This window comes from Eleginops maclovinus, chromosome 12 (genome assembly GCF_036324505.1).
Source record: "Eleginops maclovinus isolate JMC-PN-2008 ecotype Puerto Natales chromosome 12, JC_Emac_rtc_rv5, whole genome shotgun sequence".
Classification (NCBI taxonomy): Eukaryota; Metazoa; Chordata; class Actinopteri; order Perciformes; family Eleginopidae; genus Eleginops; species Eleginops maclovinus.
In genome coordinates this window covers 3778461-3801195 of record NC_086360.1, presented here as the reverse complement: position 1 = coordinate 3801195, position 22735 = coordinate 3778461, and the positions used below count along the sequence as shown (strand labels likewise).

The window sequence follows — 22735 nt, the reverse complement described above, 5'->3', positions numbered from 1 at the left end:
TCTCTGTGTTTGTCCCTGTCCCAGATGAGATAGAGAAGAAGCTGACTGCCTACAGAAAAGGCTGTAAAATCTGGAACATGCTCATTTTCTGCCAAGTGAGTGACAGGAGGAACGGAAATATTGCGACATTATTGTCACCGTGTCATTGAATCAGGGATGGCTTATAAATCTGATTAGTACTCTCTAACTATTATGGATTGAGGGATGATGTTTATATCATATCATATATATATCACCTGTTAAAAACATCAGTATACATCATTAATTTAAAAATACATTTAGATTTCTATATCATATTTTGTCGATATATTTGCTTTTTTTCTGAAGAAAAAGCTTGAGTGGAACTACAGGAAAACAGAAATAGTTGTTAATGGACTCAAAACCTTTTTGCTTGCGTTCTATTCAGAATAAAATGTACTTTTGTCAAGAAGACCTTTGCAGTGATCTTAAATATAACCTAGCGAAAAAGGACGGGTTGTTTATGGTGAAAATTTTGCATTTTCATGTCGTTCATTTAAGTAGTTTCATATTTGAGCTCATTTATAACCGATGTTTGATTTGTGGTTTTAGCTAACAGGAGCTAACTGGCTGAATCAGACATAGTAAAATAAAAAGTGACATTATGAAATAAAAAGTGACATCATTTAATAGAAAGAGACATAATAAAATAAGTGACATTATGTAATAAAAAGTGACACTTGTGATACTCAACTAATCAGCTAATGAAAAATGTGTCAACAAATATTTTTTTGTCCGACTAACAATTAGTCGACTAATCTGGGCAGCCCTACATATTTAAAATAAAAATGTGACAAAATGGAAAATAAGGGACATTATGAAAAAAAAGGGACATGATGAAATTAAAAGTAAATTAATGAAACATTAAGTGACATTCTGAGATACAAGGTAACATAATGAAATGACTCTTTCCACAGGGAGGCCCGGGACATTTGTACCTGCTGAAGAACAAAGTTGCCACCTTTGCAAAGGTGGAGAAGGAAGAAGACATGATCCAGTAGGAATTCATTTTGATGCTTAGACCAGAAACTTTTATCATCATGATACAGAGCAAACCGATGACATTATTCATGCAAACAAAGCTGTTTCAGCATATTATAACAGGGAGGAGGTGATGATATGTTGCTGGACATTCGTCAAATGTTCAACATACTGTACAGTGAAAAGACTGAAACGTTGACTTTAATTAAATGTGTCATGTCGAGAAATGTAACATCAAGTATTACTGTATTAGGTTAGTTGAAAGCAAAAATATTAGGTTGAACCTAATATTTTTTTATTGCCTTCAACTAACCTAATACAGTAATGTAAAATCTTTCTGTGTAAATAACCGACAAAAAATAAACTCATACTGTTCATACAAAGATTTCCTAACAGTCCTGTCACAACAAACATCACCATCAACATTTTATATCGAGCATACATTTTACATTTGAAAAGATCAGGTGGTTTGAATAGTTGTGATGGAAAACTCCAAAGTGTGAATATTCTGTGGTTAATCTCCTCTGCTGCCCCCACCCCTCTACTGTTGACTTTCATAACCCCCGCCTCCCCTGTGTCCAGATTCTGGCGGCGGCTCAGCCGACTGATGAGTAAACTGAACCCCAAGCCCAACCTCGTCCACATCATGGGCTGCTACGTGCTGGGCAGCACTAATGGAGAAAAGGTACAGAAAAAAGAAGACTTCTACACTCATACACATTTTCAAAAAAGACATGTTGACACTAATTAAATGTTTTATGTAAATGAAGCAAAAACTGAGGCTTATATGAAAAAATGACTTAATAGGCCTTGACATAAATAGTGAATTACACAACAAAGGTGCATCCCTGGTATAAATAAACCTCCAACAGTCCTTTTTTTCTGCCTTGTGCTTTCACATTTTTTTTATTATAAATTATTTGTGTTACATCTATGACATGGTGGTGGCTGCTTGTGTGCATGCAGCTTCAAACCATAGAGCTTTGCTGCTCATGCCTCATACCTTGAGGTAAAGAAGTAACAGCAGTGGTGACATTACACATCTCCTCCACATGAGTCCGAACGTTTTCCCTGCTGCTGCACGCTCAGCTGGAGAGCCACTATTAATAGACTGACTGACTACCTTCAGATGATGCTCGCTCCACTTCTCCCAGCATCCCTCTATAAGCCATCTTGCACTGCGAATATATACATAAAAAAATGATCTGAGCTGTTGTTTTTTAAAAAAGAGTTTGACTTCATGTGGTCACCAGCAGTACGTGTCTTTGTCTATGTAGACACAAAGCCCTGAAGCTGCTGCTACAGCTCCTGTAAAGCAATGTTTGTCCTCTCATTAAAAGTAGAAAGCACTGATCCAGGTTTCAACTCCAGGCAAGGTAGCATCGCAAAGGCTCCCTGTACCAAAAGAAATTGAATTTTCCCCTGCTCTACATATTACCACCACTTTATGATTTCTTTAAATGTGAAAAGGAGGTTGTAGAAACTTGTGTCTGCTAAACATGTTATTTGAAAACTTTCAGCCGAATGTGTTCACAGTTTCATCATGGTAACTTCTGTAAATGATTGGTGTAGATGATACCATGTATTTAAAATCAATCGGGACATTCACATGATCTGTCCCAGTTAACAACAGCTGCCTTCAATATGGCTGGCCATGGCGTTCTCAGCAAGCCATAAACACCGGGAGCAAACACTGTGGCTAAATTAACGTGTTCGGTGTGTGATGCTGAGCCAATGATGTGTACTGTGTGGTCATTGGGTTGCTCTAGGGCCTAGAGCAACCGATGTTACATTTCAAACACACTTCTTCAGACAGAGAATCTTGTCCCCAGAAAGTAATTATTCCAGAACTTTGCTGCTTGTGTCGGAGCCAGATCCAGCACCTTTCAGAAGTCTTTTTAAAGTTTTTGATGTGGGAAACCCATTCCAACCTAAATAACAAGCACTAATGTATATATAAAATATGTCCAGATGGGGATACGGGTGAATCATTTCAGAGCAGCAGTAGTAACATTTTTACTTGTAATGTTAAACATTACCAATAAGTTTAATTCTTCTAGTTATGTTTCTAGCATTAGCATTTTTACCCTCTTTAACCCAGCTTGTCTTACTTTACTATAGCTGGCTTATCTTTACCATAGCTTGACCCTAGCTTGGAGTGCTTAAACTAATTAAGAATGCTGGCTCTGTCAACTGCATCAAACTGGACAATTTTGAGGCTGTGGAGGAGACGAGGACTCTCAACAAACTGTTGTCCATCATGGATAACCCCACCCACTCGCTCCACCTGCAGCTGAACAGACAGCGGAGCTCCTTCTCCAACAGACTGCTCCATCTCCGCTGTCACAAGGACAGGTACAGGAGAACATTCCTGCCCACTGCAATAACTCTGTAGTAATTCCCCTCTGGCTGGCAGAAAACTCACTGCTCCATAGCCTCTCTGTTAACTGGACATAACATGCACACCTTGACATTTGTATATTTCTCATTTTTATTTTTAGTTCTAATTTTTTGTTATGCTTTTTCTTTTTGTATTTCGCTGCTGCAATGAAAAAAATGTCCCAGTTTGGGATTTATAAAGCATTTCTGATTCTGATTCTTATTCTGAATAGCTTGACCCTAGCGTTGATAGCTTGACACTAGCTTGGATAGCTTTAACCTAGTGTGGAGGGCTTTATCCTAGCTGTACCCTAGCTTGGAGAGCTTCACCCTCACCTTAGCTTGGATAAATCCTGGACTTTTGATGCCTGCCTCTGTTAGTCTCTAAAATGTGGAGGTCATGCACCAGAGCAGGTCACTTTAGTGAAACATGAAGTCTCTGGTATGCTGCGTGACCTTTCTGCCCAGCTATCCTCAACACCTCTGCCTGCTCCACATTTACAGTTGGTTTCCCACAAACTATTTTTTGATCTCTCATCTGGTTTATTTATGGCTTGAACATATTTTATCCTCAATATGTCAAGAGCATTGTATGAAATACCCCTCAATATTCGGGGGGCCCATCTCCCGATTGTTGCGCAATACCGATCTAAATTCTCTCCATATGCAATAGGACTACATAACATTACAATGAAAGTGTTCGGGAGGGTGTCTTTCTCTTTCATCTGGGCTATTTCCACTGACCTTGAGTGGGCCTGGCTGTCCCTGTCTGTATATCTGCTTTCATAGCCTCTTTGCTTCAGAGCTAGTAACCTCACTGTTGATCCATTCTTCTTTGAGGTGTAAACCCGGTCCCTTTTCTGAGAGTAGCAACGTTTTTTTTGCTTTTCTACACACTTATCACCCCAATTTTCCTGCCTTAATGTCAAGCCACGGGTTGTGGTCTTTCCATTCGCCCACCTGCTTCGTTGTCCAAGATGACCAACCAGCCGGCAAGTCGCTTGTGCTAGCAGCAGTAGCAGCTAGTGCTAACATAACCTCAGCACCTTCTGCGTCTTCGGAGCACTTGGCCTCAACTTCACGTTGTTCTTCTGGGGAGTCACTGGGTGGGAGAGGATCCTCTGTTCTGGTAGCGAGTGGGCCCACTGTGCTAGCTGCACCAGCATCTTCTTTCGGTGCATCTTCATCTCTGAGTGCCACCTTTTTGGATGTGACCCAAAGTGTGTGAGTGATACACTCTGGTTTTGCTTTTGCTTGCTAGCCATTTTTAGTATGACTTCTCAACGTTTCATCTTTAATCTGTTTGGCGCACATGGCTAATGTGCTTTCGTGCACAGGACTGACTGTCTCCTCTTGGCAAACATATTTGGACATGGTGAGCTTAAAAACATTTTAGTGACCATTAGTGACAATAAAATATATATATATATATATATATATATATATATATATATATATATATATATATATTTTGACAAAATGTATTTATTTATTTTTTTGACTCAATCTGGGACCCCCTTCAAATTTTGCTTTTGAGGCTTTCAGGAGGTCACATGGGTTAAGCAAGGGGGTCGAGCCCCCCCAGACCACACTGGTCCAGAGATACAAAATTATAAAGACAGGGACCAGTTGGATGTCTGGCAACGTCAAAATGACGAAAAGACAAGAAATATAAAAATGAACTGTAAACCACTACAGCTGAAACAAGTGAGCCTTAAAGCTGCTGCCAGGCTTTTATGTGCTAAGCTAACCAGCTGTAGGCTTTAGATTCATATTTACAGTGATATAAATCTTCTCATCTCTTGAAAAAAAGATTGTTGACGCAAGAAGTTTGATCGTCTAACTTTCTTATTTTTTGTTGTAAATGCATCTTCCTCTAAAAACATGCCATAGTCCGTATACAGTTTTATGAAGAAACACTATTTATAGAACAAAATAAGAAGTGTGTAGAGATGTAACCTGAAGAAGCCATTTGGTTGCCTGGCGGCCATGGTGATGGTACAGCAGTTGGTATGGAGCAGACTCCGGGGACAAGAGCAGGCAGTAAAAGTGTGGAGAGTGCCATCAGGGCTGACAGACTTCCACATAAACACATGCAATGGAAGGGTAACATCCATGTGTTCACTCTGCAGGAACAAATTAATATATTGAAGTGAACAAGACACAGTGAGGTGGCTGAGGATTTGGGATCACACAGCATGGTGTGTCCTATTTAAGGGACGTTTCAAACTGTACATTTTAGTTTATTTAACAGGGTCGGTGCATATTATTCAACTTTTCATGTGGAGAGTCTGCAACTGTTCAAGTCTGCTCACATTTATTTTCCATTAACCAGTCTTTAAACACTACCACAGCCCATCCTGTGTTCCTGTTAGTGTTTAGGCCTACTTCCTGTCTGTCTTTTTCTGCTGATTTCTCTGTTGTCCAGTTCTCTGAGTCTTTAACCTCTTTCTCTATTTTTTGTATAACTGGGGAAAGTTAAACTATTTTAAAACCAGAGTTTCCTGTTCTAAACAAATATAAAAAACAACATTTTTTTTAAAATGAATCCATGCTGTTTTCTGATAGAGGGAAACGTGTGTTTTTGGGCCTCAGCCGACAAGTTGACCAGGCTGCTTTCTGCTGACTTTTATTATGATTGACTGGTCGCTTGAGCAGAGCCTCCTTTGCAGCAGTCTGCTATCATTAAACACTGCTTAGTGTCTAAATTGACCAATCAGAAAGAAGTATTCAACTAAGCCATGGGGTGACATTGGCTGTGAGCTTGTCTGGTCATCCAACAATTAGAAGGTTGTGGGTTCTATCTCAGCCCCAGCTGTCAACATGTCCATGTGTCCTTGGCAAGATACTTAACACCATGCCATCCCCATGGCATGTGTCTGAATATTAGTGTGAATGTCACCCCTGCCTCTGCATGAATGTTTGTGAACGGGCCTTGAGGGGTCTGCAATAGCTAGTAAAATCCTAGTTCCTTGCAAAAGTATTGGCATTCATCCAATTTTATTGCACTTTAACCTGTAAATTAAATTGATTTTTTTTGTATTTTACAAAATGGGCAAACACAAAATAGTCCAAATTGTTGAAATGAAATAAAACAAGATCTTTCAAAACTGAAAGGCAGTTTGCATATGTATACGCCCTCTTTCCTGTGACGCCCAGACTATGGCCTTCAGAGCGAAATAATTGGTTAAATAAAGTCCACCGGTGTGCGATCTAAGTGTCACATTATCTCTGATAGATAAGTACATTATCTGTATATCTATATACAGTGGGGCAAAAAAGTATTTAGTCAGCCACCAATTGTGCAAGTTCTCCCATTTAAAAAGATGAGAGAGGCCTGTAATTTTTATCACAGGTATACTTCAACTATGAGAGACAGAATGAGAAAAAAAAATCCAGGAAATCACATTGAAGGATTTTTAAAGAATTTATTTTCAAATTATTGAGGAAAATAAGTATTTGGTCAATAACAAAAGTTCATCTCAATACTTTGTTATATACCCTTTGTTGGCAATGACAGAGGTCAAACGTTTTCTGTAAGTCTTCACAAGGTTTTCACACACTGTTGCTGGTATTTTGGCCCATTCCTCCATGCAGATCTCCTCTAAAGCAGTGATGTTTTGGGGCTGTCGCTGGGCAACACGGACTTTCAACTCCCTCCAAAGATTTTCTATGGGGTCGAGATCTGGAGACTGGCTAGGCCACTCCAGGACCTTGAAATGCTTCTTACGAAGCCACTCCTTCGTTGCCCTGGCGGTGTGTTTGGGATCATTGTCATGCTGAAAGACCCAACCACGCTTCATCTTCAGTGCCCTTGCTGATGGAAGGAGGTTTTCACTCAAAATCTCACGATACATGGCCCCATTCATTCTTTCCTTTACACGGATCAGTCGTCCTGGTCCCTTTGCAGAAAAACAGCCCCAAAGCATGATGTTTCCACCCCCATGCTTCACAGTAGGTATGGTGTTCTTTGGATGCAACTCTGCATTCTTTCTCCTCCAAACACGACGAGCTGAGTTTTTACCAAAAAGTTCTATTTTGGTTTCATCTGACCATATGACATTCTCCCAATCCTCTTCTGGATCATCCAAATGCACTCTAGCAAACTTCAGACGGGCCTGGACATGTACTGGCTTAAGCAGGGGGACACGTCTGGAACTGCAGGATTTAAGTCCCTGGCGGCATAGTGTGTTACTGATGGTAGCCTCTGTTACTTTGGTCCCAGCTCTCTGCAGGTCATTCACTAGGTCCCCCCGTGTGGTTCTGGGATTTTTGCTCACCGTTCTTGTGATCATTTTGACCCCACGGGGTGAGATCTTGCGTGGAGCCCCAGATGGAGGGAGATTAGCAGTGGTCTTGTATGTCTTCCATTTTCTAATAATTGCTCCCACAGTTGATTTCTTCACACCAAGCTGCTTACCTATTGCAGATTCAGTTTTCCCAGCCTGGTGCAGGTCTACAATTTTGTCTCTGGTCTCCTTTGACAGCTCTTTGGTCTTGGCCATAGTGGAGTTTGGAGTATGACTGTTTGAGGTTGTGGACAGGTGTCTTTTATACTGATAACGAGTTCAAAAAGGTGCCATTAATACAGGTAACGAGTGGAGGACAGAGGAGCCTCTTAAAGAAGAAGTTACAGGTCTGTGAGAGCCAGAAATCTTGCTTGTTTGTAGGTGACCCAATACTTATTTTACCGAGGAATTTACCAATTAATTCTTTAAAAATCCTACAATGTGATTTCCTGAATTGTTTCCCCATTCTGTCTCTCATAGTTGAGGTATACCTATGATGAAAATTACAGGCCTCTCTCATCTTTTTAAATGGGAAAACTTGCACAATTGGTGGCTGACTAAATACTTTTTTGCCCCACTGTATATATTGTATATATATATATATATACAATATATAGCCGTCTCACAATGACCAAATATTACCCTGAAGGAGCTGGTAAGCTCCACAGCATAGATTGGAGGTTCTGACCATAGCAACACTTTATGCCATGCACTCCACAGAGCGTGGCTTTATGGGGGAGTGTCCAGAGAAATGCCATTGATAAAAAAAAATATGGCTATTGCTAAAAGGCATGTGAAAAAAATAACTATTTTCAGATGGGACTAACATTTTGCTTTTTTTCCATCAAGTTAAACACTATGTATGGCACAACCACACCACCCCTTACCCCCCTGACAACACCATCTCCACAGTGAAGCATGGTGGGGGCAAAAACATGATTATTATATTATCCCCAGGGACTGGGAAACATATTAGAATTAAAGGAATGATTAATACAACTAAATACAGCAAAATTCTAGAGGAAAATGTTCAAAGGTTCAAAGGTTTTATTGGTCATATGCACAGCAGATACAGTGCATATGTTGGCAATGAAAATCTTATATCCCAGGCTCCTCCAACAACTCAACATACGTAGTGCAAATAAGATAAATAAAATAGTGCAAAATGTTGCAGTCTTCCAGAGATTTGAGGCTGGGATGAGGTTCACCTTCCATCAGGACAATGACCCAAACCATGATTCTAGAGCAACACTTGAGTGGTTTACGATGAAACATTTGAATTTCTTGGAATGGCCTGGTCAAAGCACTTCAACCTTACAGAGAATCTGTGGTATGACTTATTGACTGCTGATCACTAGCGGAACTCCTCCAACTTGAATGAGCTGGAGTACTTTGGGCTAAAAATCTCATTGGATATACAGTATGTGCCAAGCTTATAGAGACATACCCATAGAGACGTGCAGCTGTAACTGCTGCAAAAGGTGGCTCTACAGGTGGATGACTCTGGGGGTTGAATACTTTTACTCACATTATATTATTATTTTCTGTTCGTTTATAAATAAATAAATATTTTGCATCTTTAAAGTGGTAGCATGTTGTGTACATCAAATACTACAATCCCTCGGAAAAAACAACTTAAAAAACGGTCTTTTATGCAATGAAATAAAACAAGGGGGTGAATACTTTCGCCATGATACCTCTCAATCCCCCCTAACCAGCTGTGTTGTACAGAGTTGTTTGATACAAATCTTCTTTAAAAAATCCTTCATTTTAACATATTTTTCAATGGTAATGTGAAGAAGTGTTTGTCTATGGACAGAAAGCATTGCCATGTGTGTATTTTACTTTAGTCTTGTTTCAGTTGCACATCTTCATATGCAGAACACTCTGCTGCTGTGTCCTCCTCTCTGCATACACTAATATTGCTGCAGCATTATTACTGTTTGTCTTCATTTCTGAAGTATTCCTCTCTGTGGCTCTTCCTCTTTGCCCCCCATCCCCTGCAGCTGATTCAGACTCTTAAGAGGCTGATGAGACCGGCTGTAGTGGAGTTCAAGTCCCCACTGGAGCTGTCTGCAGAGGGTGAGAGCACTGCACACACACATGACTCATTTGCTGCTGGCTTTACACAAATATGTTTATTCTTCTCATGCCACAAAAGAGTTGCATGCACAACACGAAACATATATATAGTATGTGTATTGATTCTGTTCTGTTGGCATTACCTGTTCACTCTCTTGAGTGTTAACATAGGACATTATTCAACAGCAGTAAGCGGCTCAGTTATGAGCGGCTTATCTTCAGGGAACATGCAGGGCTGAACGCTGCTCAGCCCTCAACGCACCCTCATCAGTCATTTTCCCGACATCAATGCAATGCTAATTATTTTCACCTCTGTGTTTTCCATCCCTCTATTCTCCGGACTTCCTCCCTTTCCTCTCCATACACTCGGCCTGTGCTGTGAAGAAGCATTCAGAGCAAAGTGTGTTTTATTCACATGACTTTACTGAGGACAAATTATGATCAGTCTTTGGGAGTAACGGATTACATAATAATGTAATCAGAATAAAAAAATGTTGATGACTAGCAGGATTAAAATGTTACAATATGTTTTTGAATTGATATATCATAGGTGGACATTCTACCTTCTTTTTTTACATGCAGTAGCTGGACCCCTGATTTGTCATGTTTGCTTTTAATTCATATATTAAATGTTATTCTGTGGGTTATAATTCACACAAAATATCACAGTTCAGATACTAAATATCTTGGTTTCTTTTTTTCTAAGGTTACATTGTTCTGTTGTTTTTTGTCATTAAGATTTTTATTACATTTAAAACCAATAATGGAAATCTTTCACTTGATAAGACAGAAAAGGTCAATTGACAGTCAAAGTGAGAAGTGGTGGACCAACCTGCGATACCAAAATGAAACTTAATAGATAAAAAAGCATTACAAAGATATAGTTTCCTAAGAGAGTTGCAATTTCTAAACAAACTAAGTCAACATGGCTTTAGAATACAGGATGTTGTCAGTCATTTCTTGTTGGGAGAGTAGTTAACCTCCTAAAAGTCCTTTGACAGAAAATACCAATGCAATGAGTGTTTACACCATGATCTAAACCCTGCTCCTCACAGTGCACACAAGCAGCAAAATGCATGATATGTACACTGAAAAACCTGAAAGGTTGACTTGAATTAAATGTATTATGTAAACACCTAACACATAACTGTATTAGGTTAGTTGAAAGCAATAATATTAAGTTGAACCTAATATGTTTTATTTAAACCTAGTATGATTACTTTCAACTAACCTAATACAATAATGTCTTAGGTGTTTACATAATACATTTAATAGAAGTCAAAGGTTCAGTGTTTCCAGTGAGGAAGGCAGATAAATACTTTGAAATGGAACCACTAGCAGTGTGCATGGTTCAATCGTGAAAAACCCCCCCACAGATATGGTCATTTAAAGGTCCCCTATTATGCAAAATGCACTTTTTGATGTCTTAAGCATAAATATGTGTCCCCGGTGTGTAAGGAGACTCACAAAGTGTCAGCAAATACAACCTCAAATACACATCTCTTTTCCTCCTTACCCACATGTCTAAAAATGGGGGTACAAACGAGCTCATCCAGATTTGCTGCCGATATGACATCATAACCGAAATGTGGGCTGGCTTAACATTGAACAATGTAACCGCCTACATGACACGTCCCAACCCATCGTCCGCAATATACAGTTGGAGCTGAATCCCCTGCCCAGCACCTCTGTGTGTCTGTGTATTCAGCAGGATGTCTGCAGGAGGGACTTAAGGTCGATATGGTTCAACGTCGACGTAACGCAACGACCCTCAGACGCGTGGACGCAGCCGTGATAATTTATAGTTCTGCGTCGGGGTTTACGTGACGCAATGCAATTCATCGCCACAATGGTAGGGGGCGCACATTTTTTTGTAAAGACTGACCAAGATTCTTTTGGCGTCTATCACCGTCTCGTCGCTCGTTGTATTTGTTCACCAAACGTTCTTCTGCTTGCTCCATTCTAGGTTTTTTTTTAAATGGCGGTCTTTGTGGATTGTAGGAATTGAAAACCGGGGAAAAGCAAAATGACGGAAATGACGTTTGTTGTTTTAGCGGACCAATTACAGCCCTTACGGCTGGGTCGCCTCGACGCAAGGTTACAATTTTTGTGAGGTGCACGGAACGACACAACGGGTCCGTAAGGTACCTTGCGTTGCGTCGACGTTGAACCATAAATAAGCCTTTAGAGTTGTTGTATATATAATACATATGGTGTCTCTGTTGTAGTGGGAAACACTGAGAAGTGTTTCAGAAATAATGCTGGATGTGGTTTTGAACATGATATGGCGTTTAATCACAGCAGCATTTAGCTCAGTTTCTCCGTTAGAAACTTCTCTCTTCAGAGGAGAGATCATGACGCTCCAAAGGGGTGTGTCCAGCTTCAGCTCAAATTTAAAGCTACAGTCACAGAATCAGCACTTCAGGAACAGGGCTGAAATAGAGGGGGATGAGGCATGCTACAATGGGTGATCTGTTTGATATTTTGAGCAAAACACTTCACATATGGATGCATTGTATAGATAACGCCCTACAATATATTGTTCAAATATAGTATAATAGGAGACCTTTAAGAAACTCACTACTACCGGTAATGCATCATGCAAGGTCAAGATTTTAAAAGTTGCCCTGAAAAACTGAAACGTGGATTTTAATTAAAGGTATTGTGTCAATAAATGTTACATAACTATATTAGGTTAGATGAAAGCAATAATAATAAGTTGAACAGTTTTGTGAAATCTGTTGACATAATACATGCAATTAAAGTCAACATTTCAGTGTGTCGTATAAAGTTCACTCATGTAATCATGTTTGTCCTTGGTCGTCTTGTGTCTGCAGGCAAAGAGATGATCGAGATGTACTTTGACTTTCGTCTATTCCGCCTGTGGAAAAGCCGCCAACACTCCAAGCTGCTGGACTACGAAGACCTCTTGTGATTTGTTCCACGTTGCGTTGGCTTGTGGGCCGGTTATCTCTTGTGGGCCGGTTATCTCTTGTGTGAGCCTGCTGCAGGGCGACAGGGCTGAAGGGCCCGAGATGCTCTGTGCAGAGCTGGAGCATTGGCACAGCTGGATATTTTTTCCTCTGAAGCAACAGGGTGGCCCTGTAGATTCAGTCTAGCAGTGTACCTTCTCTCCCTTATCAATTTTCACTTTCTACCTATCTCTCAGAGAAAAGAGAAAGAGGAGGACAAGTAAAAGGAGGAGATGCGAGGGACTCATCATCCTCGCCTCAAGAAGATGCTTACTGCAGTTACATTCCTGAAGATGTTGAGCGTAACGAGTGACAGCTGAGAACAGAAAGAACTCCTTCCTGAGTTTTCTCGCTTAGCCAACTTATCCGCTGCTTTAAGATGGAGGCGTATAAGGATGCTGGTGTTTCCTTTATCAGGTGTGTGCTTACTGCAGCCTTAGAAAGTAGATTTCCAGCATCTCTCGCTATGTGAAAATCTTGACGTTAGTCTAACTAATTAATTAAAAGTTGTGTTTTCAACACATCTTTAAATAAATGTATCAGTATTCCGTACAGACTGTTTTATTAACTCAGGTTAAACCCCTTGTTTGATACTGAAAATTGTACTCACTGTTGGCACATACTGTAGATCCTTTATACTTCACACAGAGTCATCCCCAGTGAACGCTGTGACTGTCAGGGATGTCATATTTAGCCTTGAGTGAAAAGTACTTGTTTCCTTTTCTTTAAGTCTTTCAAGGGAACCATGCATTCATATTTGAACACTTTACTCCATCACATTAGACCAACACAGCCTACCGTTTGGGTTGCATGTGTGTGCTCTTGAATTGATTTATTTTATGCTGGTTTGTGTACAAAGAGTGATAAGAAACCACGAACACTTCCTGCTGCTCCTTTGATTTAGATTAAAGTTGAGGGACGATTCAGGGGAGGAGTTCAGTTATAATGTATATTCTTATTATATCTACTATTACTATTATTTAATATGTGCTATTCATTCACATATGCTTCCACTTTTAAATGTAAGCGTCCCTGCACGCTGTAAATGGCTGACTGAGTAACAGAGGACATACAATAATATTTCTTAAGGACATTTTTACTCCTAAATAGTACATTAAAGTAATTGAGCATTATATCCTCATTGCCACTGAGGATATAATACAGACCATTAGATATTATTGAAGTTATTAATCGCTGCTTTGGAAGTGTGTCTAATGAAGGTAGCCAGACTGAACCCTTTACCTACCCTTAAATGTATTAGGTCAGTTAAAAGCATAATATTACGTTTAAATTTTAAAAATGTAAGGTTCAACTTAATATTATTACTTTCAACGAGCTTAATACAGTTCAAATTTGTTGACATAATACATTTAATTAAAGTCAACGGTTCAGTTTTTTCAGTGCAGATTTCAGGACCAGGCTACATTGGTATTGTCCTTTGTGATATCCGGTTCCTATCATCAGCCGGGTTCTGTTTTATTCTGTATTTGAATGATTGGTTTAATATCATGATTAAGGTTGTGTTGCATAAAAATGCTTAAACTTTAATACTGCAGCCAGCTCACAAAGTAGCATGTATGAGAGAATACTGATACTGTATACAACTAAGAGCGTTTTGGTATACAATTTGTCGGAAAGGCTGGTTAACTTTTAGAGCCCAATTGCAGCACAGATTTTATAATGACCAACGTAGAACACAGCTGCTATTTTTAATTTCCTGCTTATTATAGCAAGGAGTCTTATTACCACAAAATCCAAGCTTTATTTTATATATGATATGTCTACTGCACTCTGCTGCTTCCAGTTCCTCTTATTTCATTTCAATTCCAATGGCTTCCACTTTGCCATTTTTTGTGTATGTGGTAAATATCCTTTTCTAAATGAAAATGTTTAAAAATATATTATTTGATTATTTCTTTTAATGTTTTTAAAATGATTTTTTTGGACAGATTTTTAAATCCGCCTTGGAAGTTTTTCACAAGTTTGGTTCAGCAGAATAACCTAAACATATGTAAACTACGTTTAGGATTTTGGAAGTTTAAAAGCTAACGTTAGGCTATAAACAAACTACAGGCTGCAGATGGTCACCGCTAAGCTAAAGATGGCTATTGTTTGTCGTGATGACGTTTAGTGGTATCATTTAGCTCCTTGTTAGCAACCTCCGTTTTTTTAAGACACATAGAAGCTTTAGACATTTATGAGTGGATTATTAACTGACGTATTTTATGTTTTAGAACAAAACGTGAAAATCTCCTCAGCTTTTGTTGATCACCATTCTTATATCAGGCTTTTAACCACAAACACGTTCAAAATGCCTTTGATGTTAAGATGAGGGAACAACTAGTGGTAAAATACTAACTCATTTATGTGTTTTAGGATTCCTGCACTCCTTTATTTAGCTACCGTCAATAAAAAAGGTCAACACCTCCTACATGACGGAATTAGTGCTGTGGAAATGTACTCTATGCTGAATGTGAAATCAATATCTTGGTAAAATCATGTGAAATGGTGAAGGTTTTCCCATCCATCCAAAGTATTCAGCCTTTTGTTTGTGCTGGCCATGAAATCTGCAATTATTGCAACACTGGCTTTTATTTCAAATGTTAGGGTAGTGTATATTTATTTCTTACATATTGCCAGTAGGTGCTCTTGATAGAATTGCTTGTTCACTAAATGTATAAAACACTTAAATATACATTCATGTTTAATTAAAAAGCACAGTCCTTTTTCTTTGGACTGGTCCATTGTAGCGCAGATGCTAACGTTTCCTGACTGCTCCTGTGCGAGAGAACCTATGCTGTGTTGTGTGCTCAGTGAACTCTTTGCCTAAAGGTAGGATCTGTCCACGTTATTGTGTGTACATTCAGAATGTTGCCTCATTCTGAAACAAGTGCTCCAAACCTTACTTCTGTAGCATTGTGTGAATATTTCTGGGTTTTTTAAAAATCGGTATAATATATAAGGTAGAGAACGTTGTTCAGGTATTGTATTAGTCTTTAAGATATGGAATTGAAAGTTTGTTGATGAACTGATGATGAACTGTAACAATGCCTGACTCAGCATATATAAATATATTGTTCTGCTTTCTCCACTGCCACAAATCCCCCGAGCCTAATGACATAGCTGCTCAATTCTGCTGCATCTTACTATGATGCCCTCCATCTGCTGCTGTGTTGGCTGTAAAAGCAAGTGGAGTTGGACAAAAAAATTGGGTGTTTTCATATACAAGCGAAAAACCTCAATATAGATTAGAGAAACGTAATTACTAATGCGTTCGTTGAGAGACACCCTCTTCAAAGCCAACTTTATTGTCAATTTTTCAGTTTGTGTGTACAGACAGAGAGACTGAAATATTGTTTCCCACAATCCCTAGGTATAAAAAAGTAAAAGAAATAGAAAAATATGTATAGAAATATGTATATAATGTACATACAAACCTGTACACCCAAATTTATAGTATATACAGCCCTAGAAAAAATTAAGAGACCACTTCAGAATGATCAGTTTCTCTGGTTTTAATTATTTATAGGTATGTCTTTAAGTTACATTATTTTTTTTCTTCTTTTTTTATATTGTATTCTATAAACTACTGAAAAGTTTTCTCTGTGTTGGAATTCAACACACACTGGAATGGCTGCCATACATGTAGAGATTGAGATTTGAGAACAATTTGGAGTGGTCTCTTATTTTTTTCCGGAGCTGTACATGCATAAATATATATACACACATGAAAAGGCATAAATAAAAGAAAAACAGTCTAAATATAACCATTTTAAAAAACAGTTACTTCAAAAGTATGCGGATATATTAAAGAAAATGTACATAGTGCAAAAGATTGTCCGTAGCAGCGTAAAGAAAGTCATACTTCAAAATGGTCATTTGATTCATTGTGATGACTACAGTATGAGTATTGGAGAAAGCAGAACAAAGTGATAGAGGAGTTGAGCAGGATAACCTCTGAGTCGTGAAAGGACCATCTAGGCAATATTTTCTCAATGCCGGCAACTTTGGGACAGCAGAGAACTACAGCCAGGAAGACATAACTAATATCTCAGAAGTCAACAGACTCTTTAATGAGGACTTGAATCCATACAAACGCAGGTTGAGCAAGCGAGCAATACGCAGTTTGACACTAAAACAGTCACAAACATAATTACACAAATCAAGACATTGATCTTTGAAATCATCCTGTTATTACCCAAATGAAACAGTGTGTCACCATTATGCAAAGAAGACATTTCCCCCAGTTTGATGGATTATTAATAAGCGTGGTTGTGACTTCCCTGCTGCTCTTGCTGGTTTTGTGAAACTTGCCTGGGCTCAGCTGGGAGCGTGATTGAGTTTCATGAGGGTGATGGATTGATTGCCCTGACACCTCCAGTCAAGCTGTGATTGTATTTTGGGAAGAGTGGCAAACAATGCATTTACGTAACGTCTGTTTCACTTTGCATCAACTTCTAAGTCTTTTAACCGAGCACTACATTTTGGAAAAACTTTCTTAGATTAACAGACTTTAGACAAGATAGTACATAAGGTTCAAAGGTTTGTCATCCATGTGTCTTTATATATAAAGCATTGTTTATTATGGAAGGTATAATAGCAATTAACATTACCGTGTATCTGGTGATTTTGATACTAGAAAAGTTAATAATAGTGTATGCTTCTTCCTCAGATAGACACTATAGATGGAACTTTAATCCAAATTCTGTCTGAACTACTTTCAGAGAATATTGTTGGTAATATTCTAAAAATATTGTGTTTTTTCCATTAAACTCTAACTCTAAACTGTATGTTTTATTGTGTGATTGATTGAGTGGTAACAGAATGTTAAGAGGTCTGCTTTCGCTTACATTGTACTTTATTATTATCTTTTACATTTAGTGTCATTAAGCCAATGCGTTTATCCAAATCGACAAACATTAAGTGCATTCAACCTTGAAGATACAAACAACTGTACATTAGCTTCACATATACTGAACCTTTTCCAATTAAGTGCTACACGATGGGTTTTAGCATACACAGTTTATTATTTCAACAAACCGGTTCATTTTGTGATTAGGAGGGTTTCCAAAGAACGACTTGACAGATACAACAATTCTTTTCATTTCAAAAATAAATAAATAATTTCAAACCTGGTGAAATACTTCTCACTGACATGCAGGAACACAGCAGCCCACAGGAGTCAGCATCCTTACAGTGTCCAGCATATGATGAATAATTTAAGAAAGGATGGAGCAAACCACAGCATCTGCTCAGGAACAAAGTTAGAGCTCCACACTCTGGGGACTGCAGACAGGAAGAGGCTGAGGAGTGAGTCCGGACCGTCAGATGTGTGCAGGAGAACCTCTGGGCAAGAGAGCAGGAGAGGGAAACGTTCTGACCATCATCTGTCTGGATTTTGCCACAAGGCTCTACACCTGTAAACCCTTTACATATACTGACACACTGACAAAGAATGATTTAAAAATGTGATCCTAGATATGTTTTATTGAGTGTAATGCACACTGTGATACCTCGTTAATCAAAGAGCCAAAACCTTTTCCTTTTTTTCACATATTCTTAATATTCGGACAGTGTCAGACCTAAAGCGCAATATTAACATTTGCAAATGATAAAGCAAATTTACATAACGTGGAGTTCAATTTTGGTAAAAAAAACAGCAACAGCCAATAGGTGTGTGTGTATGTGTGTTTGACTCAATGCCACTGCCTCCATTGGGTGACCTGGTACCAACAAGCCACAAGCGAGACAAAGAGCAGGTTTATGAGGGACATGTTTGGATCGAAAAGTCCTCCACCGGCTGCATCCTGGTAGTTTGTGCTGATTTGTGCCAGCAGGGCTTGAGATAGGCCACCGGGATGGTGACAGGTTGGCGAGCCCTTGACCCTACACATTGCGTGTGTTTATTGGTTGATATCTGACACAAGCAATGGTGATAGCCTTCTCTATCTTGTGAAGTATATCTTGTAGCGATGTTTGTGAAGATGATGAAGAAGTCTCAGGAGACACCAGCTTGTCTATAATAAGGTTTATTACAACAGCATAGTATCATACACCAACACGGGCAATACGATGTTCCCAGAGCCAATTGTGGAAGTCCCCTGAACAGTCTCTGTGCATGCCATTTATAGGAGAGAATGTGTGTGCGCATCCAAAGCATGTGTGCTCACCTGAGGTAATCATTAACAATGTGTGCCCCCCTAAGGGGACATAGGTCCGTATGCCAGATGTTGTTTTTCCCTCTCCTATTCCTCTTACCCAACCTATGACCTCAGACAGTATCTACCTTTGTATATCACCAGATTTAAAACACCACACTTGCTACACAGCCATTGAAAAACATCTTTTATTTTTTAATTTACTTTAGTTTTGTTAACTGTTTCTCTTTTTGCTATGTATTTCCTCTAAATGCAAAAGGTCTATACATATTCCCCCCTTTAAAACCCTTTGAGCCTTATTCAACACAACAAACAATATATTGAACCCATTGAACAGGCAAGTTTAAAAGGGCAGACATCGGCAGAGCTGTAAAGTAACTAAGTACATTCACTTAAGAACAGTACTTAAGTACAATTTTGAGAGACTTGCACTTTACTTGAGTATTTCAAGCTACTTTGTACTTTTACTCCACTACAATTGCAGATTTGGATTAATATTGTGAAATATAATCAGCCCTTAAATCAGACTTTAGTTCACCTGGAGTAAATTCAGCAGCTACCCTGCAGTATACAAAGCCATTCCTTTACCAGCTCTGAGAACACTTTAATGATCAATAATTATAAAACATATCAGAGATATTATTCTGAAATGGACCAATCAAACAATGACTACTTTTACTGTCGCTACTTTAAGTACATTTAGATGAGAGTACTTTCTACTTTTACTGGAGGAACATTTTGAATGCAGGACTTTTACTGTGACAGAGTATTCCTACACTCTGGTACTTCTACATTTACTCAAGTACAAGATCAGAGTACTTCTACTTTTACTCAAGTACAAGATCTGAGTACTTCTACTTTTACTCAAGTACAAGATCTGAGTACTTCTACTTTACTCAAGTACAAGACCCGAGTCCTTTTCCAACTCGGGATATCGGCTCAATTTGCGGAATGTGGGACTAGTAATCTAAATGCTGTGCAGTCCCACACAAAGCGGGAAACCTGGTCACCCTAGCTTCGATAGAATATGGTAATATGTCTACATTCATACAGGAAGCGCTTGTCTTGATGAATGTTGTCACATTGGAAATAAATGTTTGGATTGAGTGCTTTAGTGAGTGCAGTACATTTACAAATCAACATTATTAGCATTTTTCTGCTGAAGTTTTTCTCTTTCCTTATTTGCAGCAAGAGTCTTGAGTGAAATAACTTTTTCAGATTCTACTCAGGCCAAGTAAGCAGCAGAAGATCAATGACATAAGACTTACCCGAGTTCACAAGCAATCCGACACAGTCAGAATACACAACATTCGAAGATCGTGAACACATGACACAGGGAAATATTCACAATGACTTTACCTAACTGAAGTCGAAAAGTCTGGTAAAGGGGAGGGTGAATAAATACTTTTCTAAGTGTGCATAGTGAGTGTTTTATAGTAAAGTATTATAGAGTATGGAATTGGGACACTTCTTATTAAAATGGATGCTTGTGACGGGGGTCCCATCAGTCTGACACTTAAATGACAGCTGACAGCAGCAGAGAGGAGATCAGTTTCTAAAGTTTGACAGCAGTGAGACGATTGGTTCACAGAAGTTGCAGCAAATAGCATTTGTTGAAGCGAAAAATGTTTTTCAGCTGATCGAGTTAGGGTGATATACTTGTGTTAGCAGGAGGGCATATTTATTATACAGCAAACAAAGGAACTGCTCTTCCAGCCTTCATCATATTGGGAGCGGGCCAAGAGAAAAATCACGCGCAGAACATTCATATATATAGGGGGTGTGACGTCACCAATCATATTCATCTCATATAAAATCAATAGCACCCCCTTATGGTGTGGAGCAGGTAAGTAGTACAGAATACATCTCAGTCAATCATACACACATATGTCAACACTCCCACACACACACTTTATTAAGTCAGGCAGCACTAACCAGGCTCAGTGTGATGCCGTTTATTTTTTTTACCGTACTTTAATCACCATCCGTTCACTGTTGTTGATCATTGGGAAGAGCAGGCAGACGTTCTCCTGTTTTGTATTATTGTAGCTTTCGGCAGCTACCGGATGGAATCAATACATGGGCTACACAGGTTGCCATCAGAAGTAAAACCATAACGAAAACTACGCCGGTAAAATATGCCGGTAGAAAACGGCTAATGCCACAATAGGATAGCAGAGTAGTGAAGATAGTGTAGGAAGTGTTCTTTTATTTGAAGTCCAGGAGTCGATTCAAGAGAAATAAAGCAAACCTCCTCTTGTAAGTTTTAAAAGGAGTATTTAATAAAAGGATGCAGCAGTAGGTTTTACAAAAGTTTCATAGCTGTGGCTCAATAGCCCGGTAGGCCTAGGCTACACGCGTCCACAGGCCGCTGACTTAGTGGAGCTCATCAGTAGTTACTAGGGTGGCCAGACGTCCGGCTTTAGGCCGGACAGTCCGGCTTTTCAATGCCGAAGGAGGACAAATACTCGTCCGGACAGGGACTAAAGCCGGACGTCTGGCCACCCTACCTGGTCACCCTAGTAGTTACTGTCTGGCGGTCCGGAACAAAAGAGAGCTCGAATTCACAATACAAACATGTTTTGTAGAACCATCCCTTTCCGGCCATAAAATAAACAACTTCATAATAAGACGTGCTCCGCTCTCGTGCTCTCATTGGTTGGTAGTGGGGGGCTGGATCCTGTTGGCCGCTTGTCACATGGGGTTCTCCGGACTCTTCTATAGGGTGACGTCGTCGGGGGGGGGGGGGGGGGGGGGGGTCCTCTTATGACGTCACCGTCGCCATCTTGTTAGTGATGTCCTGGAGCTCTCAACTACGATATTCTATTATGCAATCCTTCTGAGGTTTATCAGTTACTAAACAGGCAATAGTATCATTGCAGCATCAATGAGTGAGAGGTAGAGGCGGTGTGTTTAGTATGTAACTCCACGTGTCCTTCTCCCTCTACTCATATACAATATTAGCTTTATCTGAGGCTAAAAACAACATCCGGTAATACTACCGGAATTGGACAAATATGATCCGTCCAGAAACAGTGAATTATCTTTTAATGTTCCGCTCCAATATATTGATTATTTCTAACAATAGCGAGAGTAGCTGCGCTTGCTATGCTAACATCACCTGTTTTATGCCAGTGACACTTTCATAACAGCGTTGTGATGCCAAACAGGGTCAATACAGACTGAAACTAATTCACTTATGGGGAGGGGGTATGCTGCTTGTGTGACAGTCAGACAGTGAATACTTTTCAGCGAAAACCGCCGTGAGTTAACGGGAGAATAAACGCTGGTGGACGAGCAGCACTGCAGCGGGCGGTAAATGCCGCTGAACCACGGCTCTCTGGACAGAAGTATACGGTTGGAGAAGTAGTTCTTTAATTTTGAAATTCCTTTAGCGGAAAGACAACAGTATCCTGGCGGCAACAGCAGTGTTGGGTACAAGTGAAGAGACGGTTCGCGCGTAGATGTATATTCTATCTTACTTCTCCGATTAGGGGTTAATACTTAAAAACGTAAAACATCTACTGCGCGTGAACAAAGATCAAAATGACATCAAACTAAAGGCAGTGGAAACACAAGGGGTGCTGCAGGATAGAACCAGAAAAGCAAAAGATCGGATCTTGAACCGGATCCGGTTTGGTGGAGAAGGGGCAACAGTGAACAGCCCTGAATTAAACCAGAGCCGGGGACAGGCAGACAATAGTTTGTTCAGCAGATAAACATCCTTTCCTCAGCAAGGTGCCATTATCCCACACTTGATTAGAAGTCTCCAGACTCTGATTGAAACTGGGGCTAAATCTTCCTGGGGGGTGTCAGAGGCTGTAGTCAAGTACACTTAACAGCAGCCCTGACCTTA

The 22735-nt window shown here is 39.5% G+C and overlaps 1 protein-coding gene across 1 annotated transcript in view; it reads left to right on the top strand.

Moving 5' to 3' along the window:
- LOC134874212 (NMDA receptor synaptonuclear signaling and neuronal migration factor-like) overlaps positions 1–17506 on the top strand; it is a 45470-nt gene extending 27964 nt beyond the window's left edge. Inside the window, exons 12-16 of the mRNA XM_063898260.1 lie at positions 25–95; positions 936–1015; positions 1582–1684; positions 9674–9749; positions 12587–17506. Of these exons, the coding sequence (XP_063754330.1) occupies positions 25–95; positions 936–1015; positions 1582–1684; positions 9674–9749; positions 12587–12684 (428 nt within the window). The 3' untranslated portion in view covers positions 12685–17506. The remainder of the gene's footprint in view (positions 1–24; positions 96–935; positions 1016–1581; positions 1685–9673; positions 9750–12586) is intronic.
- The last annotated feature ends 5229 nt before the right edge of the window (positions 17507–22735 follow it).